Source organism: Diabrotica undecimpunctata, chromosome 6 (assembly GCF_040954645.1).
Source record: "Diabrotica undecimpunctata isolate CICGRU chromosome 6, icDiaUnde3, whole genome shotgun sequence".
Taxonomy (NCBI): domain Eukaryota; kingdom Metazoa; phylum Arthropoda; class Insecta; order Coleoptera; family Chrysomelidae; genus Diabrotica; species Diabrotica undecimpunctata.
This window is the reverse complement of record NC_092808.1, coordinates 117,811,328-117,834,211: the sequence shown is the minus strand read 5'-3', so window position 1 is coordinate 117,834,211 and position 22,884 is coordinate 117,811,328. Positions and strand designations below refer to the sequence as shown.

General features: G+C 33.5%; 1 protein-coding gene across 2 annotated transcripts in view; it reads left to right on the top strand.

The window, feature by feature from the left end:
• Positions 1-22,222, top strand: part of shd (cytochrome P450 family 24 subfamily A member shade) — a 126,837-nt gene extending 104,615 nt beyond the window's left edge. The window contains exons 3-6 of one of the 2 annotated variants that reach the window (XM_072535230.1): positions 10,715-11,012; positions 16,875-17,089; positions 18,760-18,966; positions 21,267-22,222. In XM_072535230.1, the coding sequence (XP_072391331.1) occupies positions 10,715-11,012; positions 16,875-17,089; positions 18,760-18,966; positions 21,267-21,586 (1,040 nt within the window). In that variant the 3' untranslated portion in view covers positions 21,587-22,222. The remainder of the gene's footprint in view (positions 1-10,714; positions 11,013-16,874; positions 17,090-18,759; positions 18,967-21,266) is intronic. The other variant, XM_072535229.1, reaches the window with a different exon arrangement.
• Positions 22,223-22,884: the final 662 nt, after the last annotated feature.

Genomic DNA, 22,884 nt, shown 5'->3' with positions numbered 1-22,884 from the left:
ATTCTTATTCGGAGCGATATATTGATATCGAGATTACAAAAAAGTTTTCTCATTCTATTTAAAGTTGACCGTGTAATTTCAATGCGGCATCTTATTTCTTTTATCTGATCAGTATCTTCCGTGATCCATGCTCCAAGGTATTTGTACGAAGATATTTGTTCAATTTCTGTATTATCTAGTATTAGCTTAACCCTGATGTTTTGTGCTTTGGTAAATACCATGAACTTGGTTTTCTTCAAATTTATTTTTAGTCCATAATCGTTGCAATATATATTTAGTTGTTCCGCAAGGTGTTGCAGTTCTTCCAGTGTTCCTGCCAGAATTTTTACCATCGAGCTGATACAAATTTTATTGAGCATTGATTTCGCGCGCGTAACTGACATGCAAAATCGACGCTCCCTTCAAGCCTTGTTTCTGAGAGAACGGTTTATTCTACACAGAAATGCTCATAAATATTGTCTCAGCTACATTTTTTATTTGAAATATTTTTTTCTACGGTGTACAGCTTCTTGGTAAATCGATTTTTTTGTGTTTTTACCCTCCTGAGAGGGGGGTTTTAGGTGGAAGCCCAGGGGTAAAAGTGGTAAACTATTTTTCATCTTTTTTGGGGTCTCAAAATTAATATGCTTGGGAAAATTCAGCTTGTTCGTATGATTTTTAGAGGTTCAGTGAGGTTTTCGTCTCTGACGACTGGAGTAATTGTATAGTGTTGTTCTTTATTTTTTGGTTTGACGATATTTGTACGTTTGGTGTTTAATTGTACTAGGCTTGCCATGTCACTATGTTATTAAAAGCAATAAAGTAAATAAAACAAAATAAAAATCTTCTGTGGTAATTTTAAACAAGTACAAAGTGGAAAAAAATTTAAAATAGCTACCAATTTCATTTAATTTATGATGTAGAGACAACAGGTTTTTAACTTGGATGTAAAAACCATCTTTTACAAATGACGTCATTAAATGAAGACCATTCGCTTTAATTTATATATCTGTTTATATTGTTTATTATATTTTAACATTAATGTTAATAATAAATTGTCACACCATAATATTTATATTAACGTTTTATGTTTATTTAAAACAAGATAAAGTATTAAAAAATATATTCTAATAGATAAAAACAATAATGTATATAATGTGTTTATGCTTTTTAATGATAATTCTTAAATTAAAACTTAAATACTTTTTTATCGTTTCATAAACTATTTTCGCGAATTTTTAGATAAGATGTTGTTGGTTTTTCTTTTTTCCCTTTCATAGGAAACACTTTTCAGCTATCCGTTCCGGATCTTGGCGATTGTCATGGCTATCCTTTTTGTAGCAGCTATTGGGAATAATCCGGTTGTAGACGTATCGAACCACTTTCTCGGGTTTTGGAGCCAAGAAATGCTTCTTCTCCGTGGACTCTTTTTCCATATACCTCGCTCTGAAGAACAAAATGTAACAAGCCATATATCTGCTCATTTCTCATAATTTGACCCAGATGTTCTAATTTGCGTTCGTTGATTGTATGAAGGATCTCACCTTCTTTCCCTATGCTCCATATAATCTCAACATTCACCCAGTCCACACATGAAATTCTTTGGATGCGCCTGTTTTACTACACATCGAACGCTTCGAGATTTTTTTGTATATATATATATATATATATATATATATATATATATATATATATATATATATATATATATATATATATATATATTGATATGATTGGTGTTTATAGAAATTAATTTATAAGTTATATACTAGATAATATTAGATATAACAAGTATTTGTTTATTTTAAGAAGTTATATACTAGAGAATTTAATAAAAATTATTTATGTGAGGGCATTTTTAAGAAATTAGCATATAAAAAGTATTTTTTTATATAATTATAATGTTGTAAAATGTATTTAAGTGAGCCATGTGACTAGGCAACCAGATATACATACTCTCCAAGTGACATTTTAAATAATTAGGAATATAAAGTGGGGTTATAATAATAATGTTAGTTTAAAATGTTTAATTTATATATATTTACTGATTTAAGTGTTTATTTTGATCTGAAAAGCCTAAATGTCAACAAAATTATTAATAGAAAAGTATGGAATTCTCTAGATCACCGGAGATGGCCTTGTTTGCGAAATGGTTTGTTCCAGAAAATTCAGACATGTATTTAATAGAACAAATGGAACATGATTTCTTACCAGATGGTTCTGGAACATCCAAAAAGATATAAATACCCGGTGATTTGGATTCAGGGAGGGAGTCAGTCAGTCAGAAAGTTTAGTAAGAAAGTCCATTCAGTTAGTCAATCAGTTATGAGTTTTTTAGTATGAAAATTAGTTAGAGGCAGTCAATCAGTTACAATTGTTCAATATAGTGAGTTAAATCAATATTAAGAAACAGTATAAAGAAAATAATATTGAAGATTAAAAATTATGTTATGTATAAATGATGATAATGGAAGAAGTATTAATTGAATATTAAAATTAAATGATATTTTGGTGATTGGATATTGATATATTGAAAAGAAGAATAAAAATAAATGCTGTTTGCTGGTTTGCTTGGTGGTTTATAAATGCTGGTGAAGAAAAATATCTTAAATTGGTGGAAGCTAATAATTGGAAAAAGTAATTTCACAAAAACAAGGATAACCGAAGCTGAGAAGAAGACATTTGAGTGGTGATTATAATCTATATAGTGGAAAACAGTTCATTTAGGCATTCAGTGACAGAAAGGTACAAAATTTTGTTAATATAATTTAGTTAGTGTCATAACAATTTCAATTTTGTAGATAGTTTGTTTAAATTTTACATTGTCTATGGAATTTAATTAGTTTCATAAGAATTTCAATTTAAAGATAGTTTATTTTAAATTTACATTGGCTAGGTTAGACATATATGCGTGTTTCATAATAGATATAATAAAGATAATTTAAAAAAGTACTTACAAACTAATTCTTTGAGAACCGCGATAAAAACCCTATATATTATATTATTAAAAATACTCATTGCTCATCATTCAAACAAACAAGACATCATAACAATATATATATATATATATATATATATATATATATATATATATATATATATATATATATATATATATATATATATATAACATACATATAACAAAATGCTACGTCTGGTCGACTCTTCTATATGCAGTTGAAACGTGGACTCTAAAAACATCAACCGTAAATAAATTGGAGGCCTTTGAAATGTGGATCTACCGGAGAATGCTCAAAATTTCATGGACATTGCATACCTCAAACGAAGAAGTGCTGCATAGAATAGGCAAGGAAAGAGAACTTTTTAACACAGTAAAAGTTAGAAAAACATCATACCTAGGCCACATACTGAGAAATAATAAGTACCAATATGCCCAACTTATAGTGAAAGGAAAAATCGAGGGAAAGAGAGGCCTAGGAAGGAAAAGACTATCGTGGCTCAGAAACATCCGACAATGGACAGGGCTAAATTTTGAACAGCTAATAAGAACAGCTGAAGATAGAGAAGATTTTAAAATTGTAGTAGCCAACCTCCATTGAGGAGAGGGCACTTTAAGAAGAAGATATATATATATATATATATATATATATATATATATATATATATATATATATATATTTAATCAAAGAATGGAAAAAGAATTATTGGAAGTATTTTTGAAGTTTGTAAGCATTTATTTCCAAGCGAGCACTTTCGGCTTGCAAAGCAATCTTTACAAGAGCTATACTACAACAGAATAAATAATTTAAAGTTTACAATGCTTCATTTACGTCAAATATTTAAAGTATCACTACAAGTAGAGATCTCATTGGGTAAAAAAATATAGAAAATTTTCTTTTTAAGTTCTATTACAATTTTTTTTTTCATTACGAATGCCAATCGATCAACACTCGATCCGGCAAGAAGCGGGAAGTAACTAATCAACACAGCCACGAAACAGGTCTCTCATATTAACACTAAGACTGGTAAGGAGCTGCCACTTGATCAACACTCTGATAAAATTCCTAAGTCGGTTGGCCTTTAGTCAACATCCAAAGGCCCGGTGGAGTTTCCACTGGATCAGCACTCTAGCGGAACTCGATTCTTTCTAGCGGCGTATGCTGTTTTATACCGTTGCCTGTCTTCCACCTTCGGTGGTCATCGATAGAAGTGGAATCTAACGGTGAAAGTGCTTGCGTATAAATCGGCGGCGATAGCTGGCGATGCACATCGTTAAAAAAGTTAATATCAACAGAAAAGAATTCAAGGCGACCACAAGCCAATGTAGAAGTCAGAATGATGACCTATAAACAACAAGGAAAGATGTATTGAATAGACATAATACTTTAAGAAAGTAGTTAATACAGAGGAAGAAAAAAACATGGAAGACGAAAGAGATGAGATAAGCGGAACAGAGGAGAGGGAATAGGAACCATCAACGATTCGTGAAGGTAAAGACAGTTAAAAAATAGTCACAAACAAATCTCCCGGAATAGATAATCTCCCAGCTGAACTATATGAAGAAGGTAGTTACGATTCCATAATGACACTACAGCTGCTCATAAAAGAAATATGGACACAGAAATCCCTTCCCAGTGATTGGAATACTTTGCACCATACACAAAAAAGAAGATATCTTTGAATGCTCTAACCACAGAGGAATTACGCTTCTAAATTCAGCGTATAAAATATTCTCCACAATACTATGCCGCTGTATGGCACCATATGTAGAACGAGTAGTAGTAAAACAACAGGTTGGTGTCAGAGGTAGTAAATCGACAATTAATCGGATTGCAACCCTGAGACAAATTCTATAAAAAACACTGGAATATGGCATAGGTAGTCATCACATATTTATAGACTACAAAGCAGCCTACGACTCTGCAAAAAGTAGAGAAAGGTTCAGTGCAATAAAAGAGCCAGGAGTACCAAATCAGTTGGTAAATTTAACAAAACTAACTCTTAAAAAAAAAGTTTAATGAAGAGTGCGAATCAAGGGGATACTCTCTGAACCTTTTAAAACAAATACGGGGCTGCGACAGGGAGACACTCTATCCTGTATACTGTTCAAACTGGCTCTGGAAAAAGTAAGACGTATGTCACAAATCACAACCACCGATTCAATATATAATAAATCAGTACAAATCCTTGCCTATGCTAATGATATAAATATTGTTGGAAGAACGGAAAACGCTGTATGAGAGGCTTATGTGGCACTAAAGGAATCGGCTACAAAATTGGTTAAATAATAAACACCAATAAAACGAAGTATAATCAAGCACGCAACCACAATGCCTGCAGCCACTTGTCACACTTACAAAAATGGGTTTAATAATAAACACCAACAAAACGAAGTACCTATATGAAAATAAGCATGCAACCACAAATCCTGATATAACGGCCACTTGATATAGAGAACGACGTCATCCAAGCATTAAACGAATTTGTATACCTGGGAGCGCTCGTTAACACTGAAAATAATACTACCGCAGAGATAAACCGAGGAATTTGTACGGCCAACAGATGTTATTTTGAGCTCAATCTCCTCCTTAAATCCACAATTATATCGAGAAATACAAAAATAAAACTCTACAAAACAATAATACGCCCACTCCTAACATATGGTTTCGAGACTTGGACTTTAACAAAAAGTAATGAAAACATGTTAGATGTTTAGAAAGAATAGTATTAAGGCAAATCTATCGAGCAGTGAATGACAATGAAGTGTGGAGAAGACGATGCAACTTCGAACTTTATAGAATATACCAGGAACCAGATATCGTAAAACATATCAAGATAGGACGTCTGAGATGAATGCGGCATGTAATGCGGATGGAATAAAATGACCCAGCTAAAAAAACGCTCCTTGATAGACCTATTGGTCAAATAAAAAGAGGAAGACCCAGAAAAGGTTCCTTGATAACATCGATGAAGACATGAGCAATATGGGAATACGAAGGAAGACGATGGATAGAAACGACAATAATAGTCAGTGATAATGACAATTCAAGTCTACGGTATTTAATTTGGATACCACTTAAGACTGTTAGGCTCCCTAGTTCTTTTTATATATAGAAAATGTTCTAGTTTCCATTCCTTCGGGACGGCTTTAAGTCATAAGTGGTTAATGTATGAATACGCTTCCATAATACATATCCATCATTTTTTTTGGTAATTCAGCTGTTTGAACTTTCCAGGAGCTTCGTTATTATTTTCTTGTATTTTTTCTAGTGTTTATTATGGTGCATTTGTAATTGGTATTTGAATTACATTCTATTAATCTTGCATGTTTTTTTGCCTCTTTTATTCGGTAAAAGTTTTAATGTCCGTATCGTTTACCTACATTAACGTGACTTCTTTCGACTTAATGTTGGTATAAAGGCAATTCTTTCATACTTCTAGTATTATGATTATACCGTCCACAGTCGATCGCCAGAGCTTTCTTACTTTGCAGCAGGGTGTACTGATAAATTATAAGTAACACTCGAGCAAGGCAATTTATTTCAAAAATAATATTTTTAACTACTGTTTAACATTTCGATTTCCACCCCGGAAATCGTTTTTAATAAAAATTATTATTTTAAAAAATTATGCGAAAAGTATAACCAACAATTTGGCCTTGATCTTGTAGGCAATAGCCATGCATTGTAATTTCATTACAATGATAATTTTTCGACTGTTCTAACAACCATTCGAATTTCGTCATTTTGTGTCATGTGGAACAATTTCACCCAATCAGTGCAATTTTCAATCCCTATGACAACACGATCGAGTTTGACAACTTCATCCAAATAAATTTCAAAATGTCACGTTTCTAATGTTAACTTAAATTTTAATAATTGTACTTTCACTAACTGTACTTTTAATAAATAAATGTTTCGTTATGTTGAGTTATGATTTTTTTTTTCGAAAAATTATCCGCCGAATATCCCTCGGACATTGATGAATGCCTCATAATTTCATGACAAATTTCTCAAGCTGGTTGCTTGGTAACAGCACTCAGCCTTCGGCTTCGTGCTGTTACCAAGGAACGAGCTTTCGATTGTCATGAAATTATCTCGTCTGTTATCAATGTCCTAGGGATATTACTACTGATAATTTTTCGACTGTTCTAACAACCATTCAAATTTCGTCATTTTGTGTCATGTGGAACAATTTCACCCAATCATGTCAACATTAGACTGATAATTGCATTCAGTGCAATTTTCAATCCCTATGACAACACGATCGAGTTTGACAACTTCATCCAAATAAATTTCAAAATGTCACGTTTCGGCAATGAGAATGTTCAAAGTATAAATGCGCTAATCAAAGAAAAAATTCCCAGAAATACAACCTACAGTCACAAATATATTTGGTAATAGATCTTCTATAGTAGAGAACAGCAACGAATCTAAGGTTAACTTAAATTTTAATAATTGGACTTTCACTAACTGTACTTTTAATAAATAAATGTTTCGTTATGTTGAGTTATGATTTTTTTTTTTCGAAAAATTATCCGCCGAATATCCTTCGGACATTGATGAATGCCTCATAATTTCATGACAAATTTCTTAAGCTCGTTGCTTGGTAACAGCACTCAGCCTTCGGCTTCGTGCTGTTACCAAGGTACGAGCTTTCGATTGTCATGAAATTATCTCGTCTGTTATCAATGTCCTAGGGATATTACTACTGACAATGAATTGTGACTTAATTCCAGTGGCGGATCCAAGGGGGGGGTCACGGGGGTCATGACCACCCCCAAAACAAAATTAAATATCAATCAAATAATCCTAAAAAAAAATAATTTAAAACCAATCAACCCTATAAGCAGGAAGTCAAGAGTTGAAATGATTCAAACTCATTTATTGTAGGGGTAAGTGTAGAATTATACGAAAGCCTTTTTAAATTGCTCTTTAAAAAAATCAACAATTCTGAATACAGTAATACCTCGATTAACAACCTGACCCGTGAATTCAGAGTTACGCGATTTGAAAATTTTGACAATTCGTCATTTGAGTGCCAGAGAATCGTTCGATTATCGATGAGATAGAATGACCGCCCACACATTATTGCTTATTCAATGTACATGATATGACTTTTCGCAAGAAATCAGCACACTTTTATTTTTTATTAGGTATTTCTTATCTTCAGTTTTGTCTACGAATTGGTTGTTTGTAATTTGAATATGTATTATAATTGTTGAGACTGTGTGCTATGTTTTATAATTTATCTATAATAAATATCAAAGTCAATATTGTTGTAGCTCTGTCTGATACGTTAGTGAATACAAACAAAGAGACTGTCCAAGGTATTCTGCTGTCCAAGGTATTTGTGAAACTGTGAAACAGTAGTTTTTCTTATTAATGTTTTAGGTACAACTTTATCACTTAGTCGTCTTCTTCAGTCACCAAAATTAGATTTTAAGTAGGCTAATCTGTTGACTCTTGCGAAGAATATTTCCGAAGATCTATTTATTTACCCCTTTTAGACAATATCTTCTTCCACCTTCCAGGATATTATTGGACCAACTACTCACTGCATATTCCACAGCAGAACAAGAGTTTTCACTGTATATTCAAAAGTGGAAAAGTGTCGTGCAAAATAATGGAAAACTTCCTGATTGTATTTTAGAAGTATTAGAAAACTGCCATATTCATACCTATGTATCCAAATATCAGAATATTTCTGCAAATATTAATTACACTGACAGTCAGTCCAGTAACAACAGAGCGTTCTACGCTTAAGCGTCCAAAGACTTGGCTTAGAAATAGAAATTCTGTTAACTGGTTTAGCACTCATCAATGTGCATCCTGAAATTTCTCTAGATGTTGATGCAATCATAGAGTGATTTGCTAAATCGGATATGCGAAAAGAATACATTTTTATAAAATTATATAATATTTACTTTTCTTATAGTATTTTTAATCACTGAACTTTTATTTACCAGTCGTTGCCGGCTGTTGCTGACGATTCGTGCACTTATAGCCTAATATGCCTAATTATAGAAATACTATTCCTTAATTATATTATGTTTTTTGTTGAATAAATTAATTTAAATAAAATACTGTTTATTAATTTGCTCTCTATCTTGAGATGTTCTTAGTATCGAATGTATGTCCATGCCTGTCCAGTCCCTTACATTCTTCAGCCAGGAACATTTTTTTCTTCCTGGACCTCTTTTTCCTTCTACTTTCCTTCCATTATGAGTCGTAGAAATTTATTTTTTTTTTCTTTCTGAATATGTCCTAGATAACTCGTTTTTCTGTTGTTTACAATATTTAGGAGTTCTCTCTCAGTCCTCATTCTTCTCAGCCCCTCGTTATTGGTCACGTGCTCTGTCCACGAAATCTTCAGCATTCTTCGAAAAACACACATTTCAAAGGCTTCTATACGCCTCATACTTGTAATTCCGAGATGTTTCCACTCCGTTTAGCAATAAGGAATAAATGAATGTTGTTACAAATTGATATCGGATATCCAACGATAAGATAGAGTTTATTAGGAATGTTAAATACATTCATTATTGTTGACACTTACATTGAGTTATTGCAATTAAATTACTTAACTTTGGTTTATACTTATTTATCCTTGGTTTGTTCTTGATTTTGTAGCTACAGGATAGGCGGGTTTAAATTAATTATCTTAAAATACCTGGTTTAAATTGACAGTCCTTGATTTTTCAGTATTTATATTTTAATAACTTTCCTTTGGTTTAATAGTCTTGTACACTTGATTTTACTGAAAATGTGGGTTTAAATTATTATTTTTTGTTTAAGTTTAAGACCCCTTAATGTTGTACCCTTCTTTGCACCCGTAGGGTATTTGGGTTTTAATAACTTCTCATTGGTTTAATATATCGCTTAAAATAATTATTGAGAAAATGATTCCCTCCTTACATGGCACAAATCATATCAATCGTAAAGGTGCAAAAATCTAAATCCTATATCAAAATCACCCTCAAGACCCATGACCACCCCCCCCTCGACAAAAAATTATTTCTGGGGATCAGCCACTGAAAGGTGCAAAAATCTAAATCATGTATCAAAATCACCCTCAAGACCCATGACCCCCCCTGACAAAAATTTCTAGATCCGCCACTGCTTAATTCCGTATAACTAAAATAATATTTAACTTAGAAAAGAAATGCGTTCAAAGGTTTCTTACATTGTCTCTACATCTTCGTAAAAATTTGATTGAATTTTGACAATGTGCCAGTGTTTTGTAAAGAATTTTCAATCTCCTAAAATTCTTAATACAGCTGGGCCCATAACGGTTTCTTAATATTGTTCTAAAGCTATTTTCTTGTGGCAATTTAAAGTAGATGCTATTTTAATGGGAGTAAGCCACAATTGAAGGTTAAAATAAGGTTTAAATATTTAATAAGGTTAAAATATTTTGAGAACGATTTCCGAAGTGGAAATTGAAACGTCAATAATCTTATTTTAACCTTCAATTTCGTGGCTTATTCCCATTGAAATATTAGCGGCTTCTTACATTATTTAAAAAAATATTTCTGTTAACTAAAAAAATTATTTTGAAAAAGGCTTCCCAACTTGAGCTTATAAGCCAAGTAAGGAATTTATTTTCCAACTTTTGAATAATTCTCAAGAAAATATTTTATGCATTTAACGACAACAAAGAAAATAAAAAGGAAAAGTACCAAAAACTGGTTTAATAAAAATTTCATGATTTACTTTGTAACTTTAACACATCTCTAATAATTGTGTTGTGGATTGAACGTATTTTTTTTCAGGTGCAATATGGTACCATTTAAGAACTTCATTAACAACGGATCTAACTAGTCCAAAAACTATTTCGGGATTTTTGCCACAAGTTGATGTAATATGCGAAGATTTTTGCAATTTAATAAGGCAGCAACGTCAAAGCGATGATACGATTATAGATTTGGAGGATGTTGCAGGTAGAATGGGTTTAGAGACATCATGTGCTTTGGTTTTGGGTCGCAGACTAGGACTTTTGCTAATGGGAGAGGAGTCAGAATGTGCCAAAAAGTTTGCTGATGCTATCCATCAAAATTTTATTGCTATTAGGTAAGCTAAATTAATCATTTTGATGGTATTCCAGTAATAAAATAAAAATAAAAATAAAAATAAAAATGTATTTATGTTGGAAATAGATACCGAACTCGGAATTTTGCATATCGTGATATATCTATATCAGAAATGCCAGCTGCCGAAGTGGGGATACCATTTGGTAGCTGGTTAACATTATATTTATAACGCATATATTTCATAGGCCAATGTTAATCAGACCAAGAGCAGTCATTTTTATTTAAAAAAGTAATACGTTACAGAGGCAGCATATTATTTATACAGATTTAAGCCATATAAGTGACTACGATACAAATGCTTACGGTATCAAAATGATTGAATTCTGAGGGGACTTTTTTCATGTTATCGATGCCTAGATGACATGATATGCTGGAGTGTCTTCCAAAAATTCTCGTACGCATCTGTACGTCGAGAATAGTACAGCTTTCTGCATGGTGTTATAAAGATGTTTACTAAGTTATAAAGTTTTTCACTCATATTTATCTTCCAGATTTAGCCATACGGCTCACACTCCCTCTAAGGGGAAAATTCACTCATCCCAGATACCTACGGTATCAAAAGGATTGAGCTCTGGTGGGGCTCTTTCCGTGTTATCGAGCCCTAGGTGACTTGGTACGTCGGTGTATCTCCCAAAAATTTTCGGACGCATCTGGAGGTCAAAAGTAGCACAGCTTTCTGCATGATCTTATATAGATAAATTAATCCCAGCTTTTTTATGTTTTCTAGGAGGTTCTTCAGGATGACTTCAGTGGTAGAAAGAATAATAGGTATCGTCTGGGTACTTTCCATTCTCCATTGTCTCCTTATTTGTATTTCCAGATCTCTGTACTTGGCGATCTTTTCGTTGTACTTAACACGCAGATTATTGTTGTTAGGTATCGCCACATCGATTAGTGTTGTTTGTCTTGTAAGTTTATTAACTATGACGAGATCTGGTCTATTATGTGCTACAGTTTGATCTGTGAGCACAGTGCGATCCCAGTATAGCTGGTAGTTGTCATTCTCAAGCATACTCTCAGGAACGTATTGATAATATGGGAGATAGTTTGTTTGTAGAAGTCCCAGTTTAAAAGCTATCTCTTGATGGAGGATCTTTCCTACTGAGTCATGCCGTTCCTTATATTCAGTTGCAGCAAATGCCTAGCAGTCCCCGGTAAGATGTTGGATGGTTTCTTGGGCTTGACATCCATATCGGCATTTGTCGTTTTGGACCTGAGGGTCTTTGACGATATATTTCAGGTAATTTTTGGTTGGTATAACCTGATCCTGAATGGCGAGTAATGAACCTTCTGTTTCAGGGAACATCTTTCCTGATGTCAGCCAATAGTTCGACGCTATATTGTCGACATAGTGCGACAGATGCGCATTTTTTCGTTCTTAGTAAGATGGTTTATGCGCATTTATTGTTCCCTCAGTTTAATCGGTGTTGTGTCATCTACTGCACAAATCGCGCGATGAAGAGATGTCTCCGCCTGCACCTGAAAATAAGTTCTTTAATTAGTAATCTGTTTTTCTAATTGCTCGCTTATATCAATAAGTCCTCGTCCTCCTAAATACCGCGGTATTGTTGTTCTTTCTCCTTCACTTCGAGGATGGTGTTTTTGTGCCTTTGTGAGGTTCATATTTATTATTAATATTATTATTATTTTATTGCAGCAATAAATACGACATTTACTTTCACATTATACTTTATTTAGTATTGCAATGTTTTTTTTTTGATAATGCAACAGCCAGAACATTCCGAGCATCTAAGCGTCCTCTGTCAATATTAGGAATTTCATCATCATCATCATTCTGGCTTCACAACCCTGCGTATATCCTAGCCTGTTCAAGAATTTCTCTCCAGTGGTCGCCATCCATCGCCAAGCACGTATTTCCATATTTCTCATGTCTTCATCGATGTTATCAAGGAACCCTGTTCTGGGTCTTCCTCTTCTTCTCTGACCAATAGGTCTATCAAGGAGCGTTTTTCTAGCTGGGTCATTTTGTTCCATCCGCATTACATGCCCTATACACCTCAGCCGTCCTATCTTAATATGTTTTATGATATCAGATTCCTGGTATATTTTATAAAGTTCGAAGTTGCATCATCTTCTCCACACTCCATTGTTATTCACTGCTCCATAGATTCGCCTTAGTATTTTGCTTTCGAAACATCCTAACATGTTTTCATTATTTTTTGTTAGAGTCCAGGTCTCTGAACCATATGTTAGGACTGGGCATATTATTGTTTTGTAGAGTTTTGTTTTTGTATTACTCGATATAATTTAAGGAGGAGATTGAGCTCAAAATAGCATCTGTTGGTAGTGCAAATTCTGCGGTTTATCTTTGCGGTCGTATTATTTTCAGTGTCAAGGAGCGCTCCCAGGTATACAAATTCGTTTACTGCTTCGATGACGTCGTTTTCTATAACAAGTGGTCGTAGGACTTGTGGTTGGGTGCTTATTTTCATATACTTCTTCTTGTTGGTGTTTATTATTAAACCCATTTTTGTAGCTGATTCTTTTATTGCTACATATGCCTCTTGTACAGCGTTTTCCGTTCTCTCAACAATATTGATATCATCAGCATAGGCCAGGATTTGCACTGATTTGTTATATATTGAACCAGTGGTTGTAATTTGTGACATAAGTATTACTTTTTCCAGAGCCATTACACCTATTCCATTAGGAATGTCATCTTAACGTATTTTCCATGAGGCTTTAATTAAATGCAATGCGGGGGTTTTCTGTAAATGGGGATTAATTAATAATATATGGTACGTCGATGACACAGAACTAATCGCTAGCAACCAGAAAAACTCACAAAACTTTTTAGAAAGACCAAATAGAAACAGCGGTTACTATCGACAGTATAAACCGGACAAAAACCAACTACATGATTATTAGTAAAACTATTATTAAAGACAGTAAAAATCTACCATTTAAAATTGATTATTGTATTATAGAACGAATAATGCTAAAATTAGAAAATCTTGTGATCCAGATGATACACCAGATGAGTTGCTGAAACTAATAGAGGATGATAACATAAAAGTAGTAGTAAGACTTTTTAATTCAGTATATAACATCGGAGTGATTCCCACAGATTGGCTCAAATCCATCTTTGTCGCAATACCTAAAAAACACAATGCGAGAAAATGCTCAGAATATCGATTAATTAGCCTAATGAGCCACACTCTTAAAAATTTTCTAAGAATACTTCACAACAGAATTAGACGCAAATGCGAAGAAGATCTCGAAGATGCCCAATTTGGTTTTAGAAATGCTATGGGAACCAGGGAGGCACTTTTTGCGCTTAACATTCTATTACAAAAATGCCGTGACCAAAGAAAAGATGTATTTGCATGTTTCGTGGACTTCGAAAAGGCATTTGATAAAGTACAGCATGTAAAATTAATGCAAATACTGAAAAATATCGGAATAGATGACAAGGATATTCGTGTCATTAAAAATTTAAACTGGAATCAAACTGCTATCGTAAAAATTGGAGATAACTACACGGATGAAATCTCCATACAACGAGGAGTCAGACAAGGTTGCATTTTGTCGCCAACATTGTTCAATGTTTACTCGGACCAGTTATTTAAAAAGGCACTTGAGAGACAACCATATGGAATAAAAATCAACGGGGAACTACTTAATGTGATTAGATATGCAGACGATACAGTAATTCTCTCAGATAATATTGAAGGTCTCCAAATTCTGCTTGATCGTATTCACGAGGTAGGAGAGGAAATGGGTATAAAAATAAACTCAAACAAAACCAAATTTTTAGTGTTTAGTCGTACCCACATCCCGATGCAAAGCTTCAATTAAACGAAGTCCAAGTTGAGAAAGTCCACAAAATGACATATTTGGGAACTGTGATAACGGACCAATTAGATCCAGACATAGAAATAAAACGTAGAATAGCAACAACTAAAACTACATTTATGAAAATGAAGTCATTTCTTTGCAATAATCAGCTCAGTTTAGAACTAAGACAAATCATGTTTAAGTGTTATGTTTGGTCCGTACTTTTGTATAGTGCAGAAGTGTGAACGCTAAAAGTATCGATCATGAACAAAATTGAAGCATTGGAAATGTGGGTTCATAGACGAATGCTGAAGATACCTTGGACAGCAAGAGCATGAAGAAATACTAAGGAGCGTCAACAAAGATAAAGAACTGCTAAAGACCGTTAAACATCGAAAAATGTATTATCTGGGACATATAGTAAGGGGAAGTCGATATAGAATATTACAACTGATCCTTAAAGGTAAAATAGAGGGCCGTAGAGGTGTAGGAAGAAAACAAGTTTCTTGGTTAAAAAACATTCGTGAATGGACACAGATAACAAATGCAGGACAATTATTCCATATTGCAGAAGATCGAGAAACCTTCGCAATGGTGATCGCCTACGTTGGATAATTCTGATATGGCACGCGAAGAAGAAGATTATAGAACGAATAAATAATTAAATAACTAGGAATCAAATCAATATCTAGGCATAATGCTAAAGTATCATAATCAAATCATAGTGATTAGCAGACACATCGAAATGGCAAGAACCAGATTTATTAAAATAAGATTATATGGAGTTAAAGCTTGGATCTCGAAAGAGTTTTATGGCTTTCATTATACAGTGATGAGTGTCTTACCACCCGGCTTTTTAACGTAAGGTGGGAAATAATCGGTAGAAACCTATAAGTTACATTACCATTATCGATAATATGTATCATATTTTCTATTTTTTTTTGATTGAATTGAACCTCAATCTTCTTGTCACTAGACCACGTCTCTAACTATTACGCCAATTCCACATACAATAATTGTTTTCGGATGGAACATACCTACCTTTAGTTTAATCAAATATTTCAGTTAAGTTATTTTTATTATTAAATAAACTTAAAGATTTATAATTTAAAATCGCTAATAATTAATGTTTTTTACTATCATCATCAATCAGCCAATCCCGTCCACTGCTGGACATAGGCCTCCCTCAGTTCTTTCCAGTGTTCTCTACACTGGGCCGCTTGTAGCCAGTTTCCCGCTACTCTTTTTATGTCGTCGGTCCATCTAGTCGGTGGTCGTCCTCGGCTTCTTTTATAATTTCTGGGCCTCTATTCCATAATTCGTCTTGTCCATCGTCCATCTTGTGTTCTGGCTAAGTGTCCTGCCCAGTTCCACTTAAGTCTCGTGGTTCTTTCGATGACGTCTTGAACTCCTGATCTTTGCCTGATTTGTCGGTTTGTTATGTGGTCTCGGAGGCTCACATTCAGCATTGCACGTTCCATGGCTCGTTGTGTAACTCTTAGTTTATTCGCAGATTTCTGCGTGAGTGTTAAAGTCTCTGCTCCATAAGTTTGTACAGGCAAAACACATTGGTTATAAACTTTTCGCTTAAGACACATGGGAATTGAACTTTTTAGAATATGGCTTAGTTTGCCAAATGCTACCCATGCTTAGTTTTTTACTATAATATATCTTAATTTATTCAATCATTTATTCTAACATCAGAAATTATTAAAATAAAATATTTTCGAGGTCATCCGTATAATTATGACTGAAGTAAAATAGCCACGTCAAGAACTAGCTTTATCTCATACTATCTCACAACTTAATCTGTCTTCTATCCTTTCCGCTATTTTGCTGGGTGGTAAGACACTCATCACTGTATACCTAATACCTGATAATTTGCGGACGTTTCCTTTTACCCGAAAGTAAAAGTTGAATTTTACTTTCGGGTAAAAGAGTTTACTTTACAAATTAAACAAAGTTTACAAAAAATAATGTTTGCTTTTAATTTTAAAAAATGAGTTAGTTCTAAGCATTAAACATAGTTTTAAAATATTTTTAGGGATACATACTTTGGTTTGCCAATTTGGAAGTTTTTTACTACTCCAGCATACAAAAAACTTGCAGAAAGTGAAGATACAATTTATAAGCTGGCATTAGAGTTAATTCACACTGCAGATGAAGCTACACATGAAAGTGCCATTTTTCAGTCGGTTCTCAAGGCTGATATTGATGAAAAAGAAAAAACTGCTGCAATTGTAGATTTTATAGCAGCTGGTAGGTAACTGAAAAAATTGCTTTCCTGAAGTTATTGTTATAATTAATTATAAACATATATCTTGTGATATAGATCTTAGATATTGATATTTCAGTTAACTTTTCTCCATAATAATTCTCCCATAACTATCAATTCTCGTATTTTCAATTTTCATAATTTCGCCATTGGTTTTTTTAAAGAACTCATCTTTATCGTGCATAGTTAATATTTATCGTAGATCACTAATTGCGTAAAGGACTGTAACATTTTTTTGATTTATCTTCACGTTAACTCTTATTATTATTTTTTTTTTTTTCGTTTATTGCTTTAAATGAAATAATTTTATATTTATGTTTCTTAGTATTGGAATGAATTTTTCCCTTATAGCTCTCTCGTATTTGGAAAGCCCGCATTTAATTTTTTTTTAGAAATTATGATTCTTTTTTAACTATTTTCGGTTGTAAGATAGTTTACAAATGGATTGTTTGACAAAAAAATGTTGTTGCTATTTCGATAAGAGTTTGTGATAAAAAGGACCCCTTAGCCTATTTCCTAAAAACCATTATCAGCATAGTTTTTGTTTCCTTGGTTTGAACGTCAATTGTAAATTGTTTGTGTAGTGTTTTTACGCTCAGTGTATTACATACCATGAGCATAAGTTTTGTTGTTGCGGCACGAATTGTGGCGGCGTTAGAAGATGTCCACGGTGAGCGCGAAACTGCAAGAAACGTTGGTGTAAGTCACTAGAGTGTACAACGAGTTTGGCGACGGTACGAAGAGACCGGTGTGCGTACTCGTAGACCTGGTTCACGTCAAGACAGAATTAAAACTGCTAGATATGACCGCTTTGTCGTTTCTAGTGTTTAAGAAACCGAACGGTCACAGCAGTTTCCCTTAGAAATCATCTGCAAGAAGTGAGAAATGTAAAACTAAGTCAATGGATAGTGAGGAGGCGACTTAATGCTACTGATTTATTTTTTCGAACTAGAGTAACTGGACTACCGCTTTCCCATGAACTCCGAATTGCCAGTTGGATTTTTTCCCGAGAACACTTGGCTTGGAGAATACAGGATTGGAGTCATGTATTGTTTTCCAATGAATCAAGATTCTGTCTTACGGGCTCAGACAAACGTGTAAGAGTGTGGCGACGTACAGGCGGGAGATATCTTCAAGCATGTGTTGCCAAGCGACTAAACATTCAGTGAAAGATCACTTTCACTTAAAGATCAGTGAAAGAAAAACAATATGTCCAGAAGTAAGATGAGATGATCATATAATTGAGGACATTGGGAAGCTTAGTCTCAGAGTCGAAATAGTCTTATACAGAGATATGAAAAAATGCAGTAATATTGTAAAAGACGCTAAGCCACACAACCAATGATAGGATCAAATAATATTAAGCGGAATACCCGCGATAAATGATTCTGAAGAACCCGCAGAGAGCGACAATAACCCTTAGAGGTGTGAAAATTAAAAAATGATAATACATATCTAATTCTCATATATTTTTATTTACTCATACCGCTTTAGTAATTTTTCTTCATTGGGTCCTTTATGTACATTAGGATTAAAAATAATTTAAAAATGTATCACAAAACACCACTTTCTCCATTGTTTTTTTTTTATTTATTTTTTAGTTATCCATACACTTTTATATTGGTATTACCTATTTAACTTATTGATTTTACAGGTATTCACACACTCAAAAATAGTCTGTTATTCCTACTGTATTTAGTAGCAAAACATCCTTCTGCTCAACAAAAAATCTTGGAAGATTCATCTAAAGCATATTTGAAGGCATGTGTTATGGAAGCTTTTCGTGTCCTTCCCACAGCTAACTGCTTGGCTAGGGTAATAGAGGATGACTTGGAATTATCTGGTTATAAAGTTCGCGCAGGTAATACTTAAATTTATTTAATTTGTTTAACTTTTAAAATTGTTTGATACAACCGTTTAAAATAGCGTTAAACTGCCTAATTTTATTTTATTTTATTTAACTGATACGTTATCTTGGTATTTAACTTGCTGATACGTTAATGATCTGCAGAGTGATCTGCAGAGTGCAAATACAAGGCGATATGTCACAAGCGTTTGAAACATATGCAGGGTTACGGCAGGGAGACGCGCTGGCGTGCCTTCTCTTTAATATAGCGTTAGAAAAGACTATAAGAGATGCCGAGTTACACAATAGGGGAACAATCTTTAATAAATCAACGCAGATTATGGCTTACGCTGACGATCTGGATTTGATCGCACGTACTACACGAGGACTTAAAGAGATGACTTCCACCTTCTTGACAGCCGCACAAAATATGGGCCTTAAAATAAACGAGGAGAAAACCAAAATGTTAGCATCTATTCCAAATAACAGAGATAGAGCTAGAAACGCCGAAGAAAACTTCAGTATAGACCAATATAATTTTGAGGTAGTGAATAAGTTTACATATTTGGGTTCTCTCATAACAAACGATAATGACACATCTGAAGAAGTAAAACGGAGGGTACTGCTAGCAAACAAATGTTATTTTGGACTAAGCAAGCAGCTAAAAAACAGAAATTTAAGCCAGAAAACCAAACTAATAATATATACAACACTCATCCTGCCAGTGCTGACATATGGGTCAGAAACATGGACCATCTCCAAAACAGACGCAAATCTTCTGCTCGTCTTCGAAAGGAAGATACTAAGAAGAATAATGGGCGCATTCTGTGAGAATGGTATTTGGAGAAGGCGATATAATTTCGAATTGTACGAGAAGTATAAAAAAATAGTAAATGGTAGATATGTAATATCCTTCATAAAAATAGGTAGGCTTAGATGGGCTGGACATGTGTCAAGAGCAAATGAAAATTACCCACCCAGACGAACTCTATTATCGGTCCCAGTGCGAAATAGGAGTAGAGGCAGACCACGACTGAGATGGAGGGACGGTGTGGACGAGGACGCAAGGAAAATCGGCGCGGCAAATTGGCAACGGTTGGCGATGAACAGAAACGACTGGCGAAATAGACTGAGGAAGGTCAAGGCTCAACTAGAGCTGTAGCACCACTGATGATGATGATGATACGTTAATGATATATGTGTATTTTTTAAGGAGTCCATCAATAAAACATGTAAAAATCAGATTTACGATCTACAAAACAGAGATGAAGACCAATCAAGTTTTAATTAAAACTTGTTCAAATCTTATATTATCTTATCTTCACATCAAATTTCAAAGATAACGAGCTTGCTTGCCCTTCAACTAGGGGTCTTAAAACTCCCTGTCAAATTTACAATGTCAACAAACGTTATCCCTATTTCATCCACCATCCACAAGTGCTGCCACCTATAGTCGTTTGAGAAAGCAAGTAGTAATCTTGTAATCCAAGTCATCAATCTGATATATGACCAGTTACGTCACCAGTGATGAAATTAGGTTCTTTAAAAATTGAAACCAACTTAGCAGCTTTGATATTACCTAGCTGATTACGTAGTTTGGGAAGAACTAAACCGTATGATGAGAAAAGTTTTTTATTCTATTAGGCTGACGATGCAATAGCTGTTGTATTTATATTTTTCATAAAACGCCACTATGCCAATGGTATTGCAGTCTCAATTAGATGTTTACAAAACATTTGTGGTTTAAAGGGTGCACACTTTCCCTGGTAATCAATAATAATTCTTCTGTATGATAAATTTCTACATATTCCATGCTAGTTTCTACTTGCTCTTGACTAAGTTTATTTTCACTAAAGCGATGATCAAGCAAATATGCATTAGTGGTATGGTGAACAAAGGTGTATCAAAAAATGCCATCCTCAAACTAAGCTAGGTGCAAAGACTCTGCCTTGGAATCAAATAGAATCTGAGAGGCACACTAACAGGAACTTGGAAGCCCTACTAGACCTTCTTCCCCCATTGTAAGGGCAATAATGGCATATTATAACCAAGGATCAGGACATAGTAACATGGTTTATAACACATGACTCCCGACAAAAAACCTTGTGTATGTCATTTTACTCAGAAAATATTTGTTAAAAATAAATCCAATACTTTAGTACTGAAAAACAATTAGTTGGGCGAGCTATCTAATATATAAGGGTATATAAGTAGTAGACATATAATAAATCACATAATATCACATTTTATTATCTCGTTGAAAACTTGTACATGAAAAACAACATTTATTTTTAATAATAAAATTATTTTTACAGGTAGCGTTTTGATATGTCAAACAGGAATTGCTTGTAAAAATGAAAAATATTTTAGCAATGCAACCGAGTTTAGACCCGAGAGATGGTTGAATCAAGAAAAATCAGTAACTTCTAGCAATTCTACATTTCTTATGACCCCATTTGGAATAGGTCGAAGAATATGTCCTGGAAAAAGATTTATTGAACATGTGCTTCCTATTATTTTAGAAAATGTTGTTAAAAACTTTGAAATTGAAGTAGTGAGGCCTATGGAGCTGCAGTTTGAGTTTTTGTTAGCTCCAAAAGGTCCCACTGCTATGATTTTTAGAGATAGAGTTTAGTTTATTTTAAATTAATGTTGATGTACGCAACATTTATTTTGTTCATATTTTAATGTTTGCAAAAAGTAAGTTCGTTTTTATATATTTTATCTCGAATTTATTTGTTAAAACCATTATATCAAGATGAAGCTTTTTAGCGAAAAATATATTTGATGGTCGAAGGAAATGCTTTCTAAAAACGATTTAAAATAATATTAGATACTACAACAAAAGATGTATTTGGCAAGATGTGCGTTATAAAATCTAAAATAAAATTTATAGTTCCTCTTGATCTTTTCATAGATATCTATAGTGTATTTTTATGTATGAGAGAGTAATAAAACAATAAATTATGTATGCAAATCCCTAAACTGTTGATACGGGTGACTCAATGAAAAACAGATATTTGTCAACAAGTTTACAGAAGTATATAGGAAAACAATTTTAAATTGAGTATGACCACCAGGTATAAAGGTTGGAGCAGAATAGAATACAATAGTTGTTAGGGTTACTAATCCCTAAATAAGGTTGCCAGTGTCGGAGTGATGGAGGTTAACAGGTACTAATGAATTTGCAAGAAATGTAAGATGTTTATTTTATTGGTTATATATAACCAATAAAAGTTTAATAAGTACCTACCTATTTGCAAAATAAAGTTTGATTCTTTAGATAAAATAAAACGTTTTATTTTATCTATTTGCAAAATAAAGTTTAATTCTTTGCCTATTTGCAAAATAAAATTTAATTCTTTAGATAAAATAAAACGTTTTATTTTATCTGAAATGAGTGCATTCCACGAAGTAAGGGTTTTAACAATCAAACATAAAATCTTTAATTCCAGGAATCTACGACAGTAAGTGACTAGATAATTACCTTCTAAACTTATTCCACAGAAAATGTGATAGTGGGTTTTTCCATTTTGTATATAGGAAGGTCCAAGTGGCGTATTCAAAATTCTTAACAGTTCACTAAAAGTAGGTACTTCAGTTGCAAGGTGCAGTTTATTGTGTATACTAGTGTTATGGAAAATTTGGAAGTGCCGTGTAAACGCCGAAAAATTGGTCCTCTAACAGTTAATGAAAAAACATTAATATTTAATTGTTTTAAATCATTTACAGACAAACGTTTATGTGAAAGTGTTGATGAGACCGTTGAGTTAGTTAGCAGTACACTTGGTGTTGGGAAATCTACGATTTACAGAGTTATTAAAGAAGAGAAATGTGGTAGTTTTCAAATGCCACGTAATGCTCCAGGGAAACCAAACATTCAAATAGAATATCATTTTAAAGAAGGACTTCGACGGAAATTGCATGAATTCT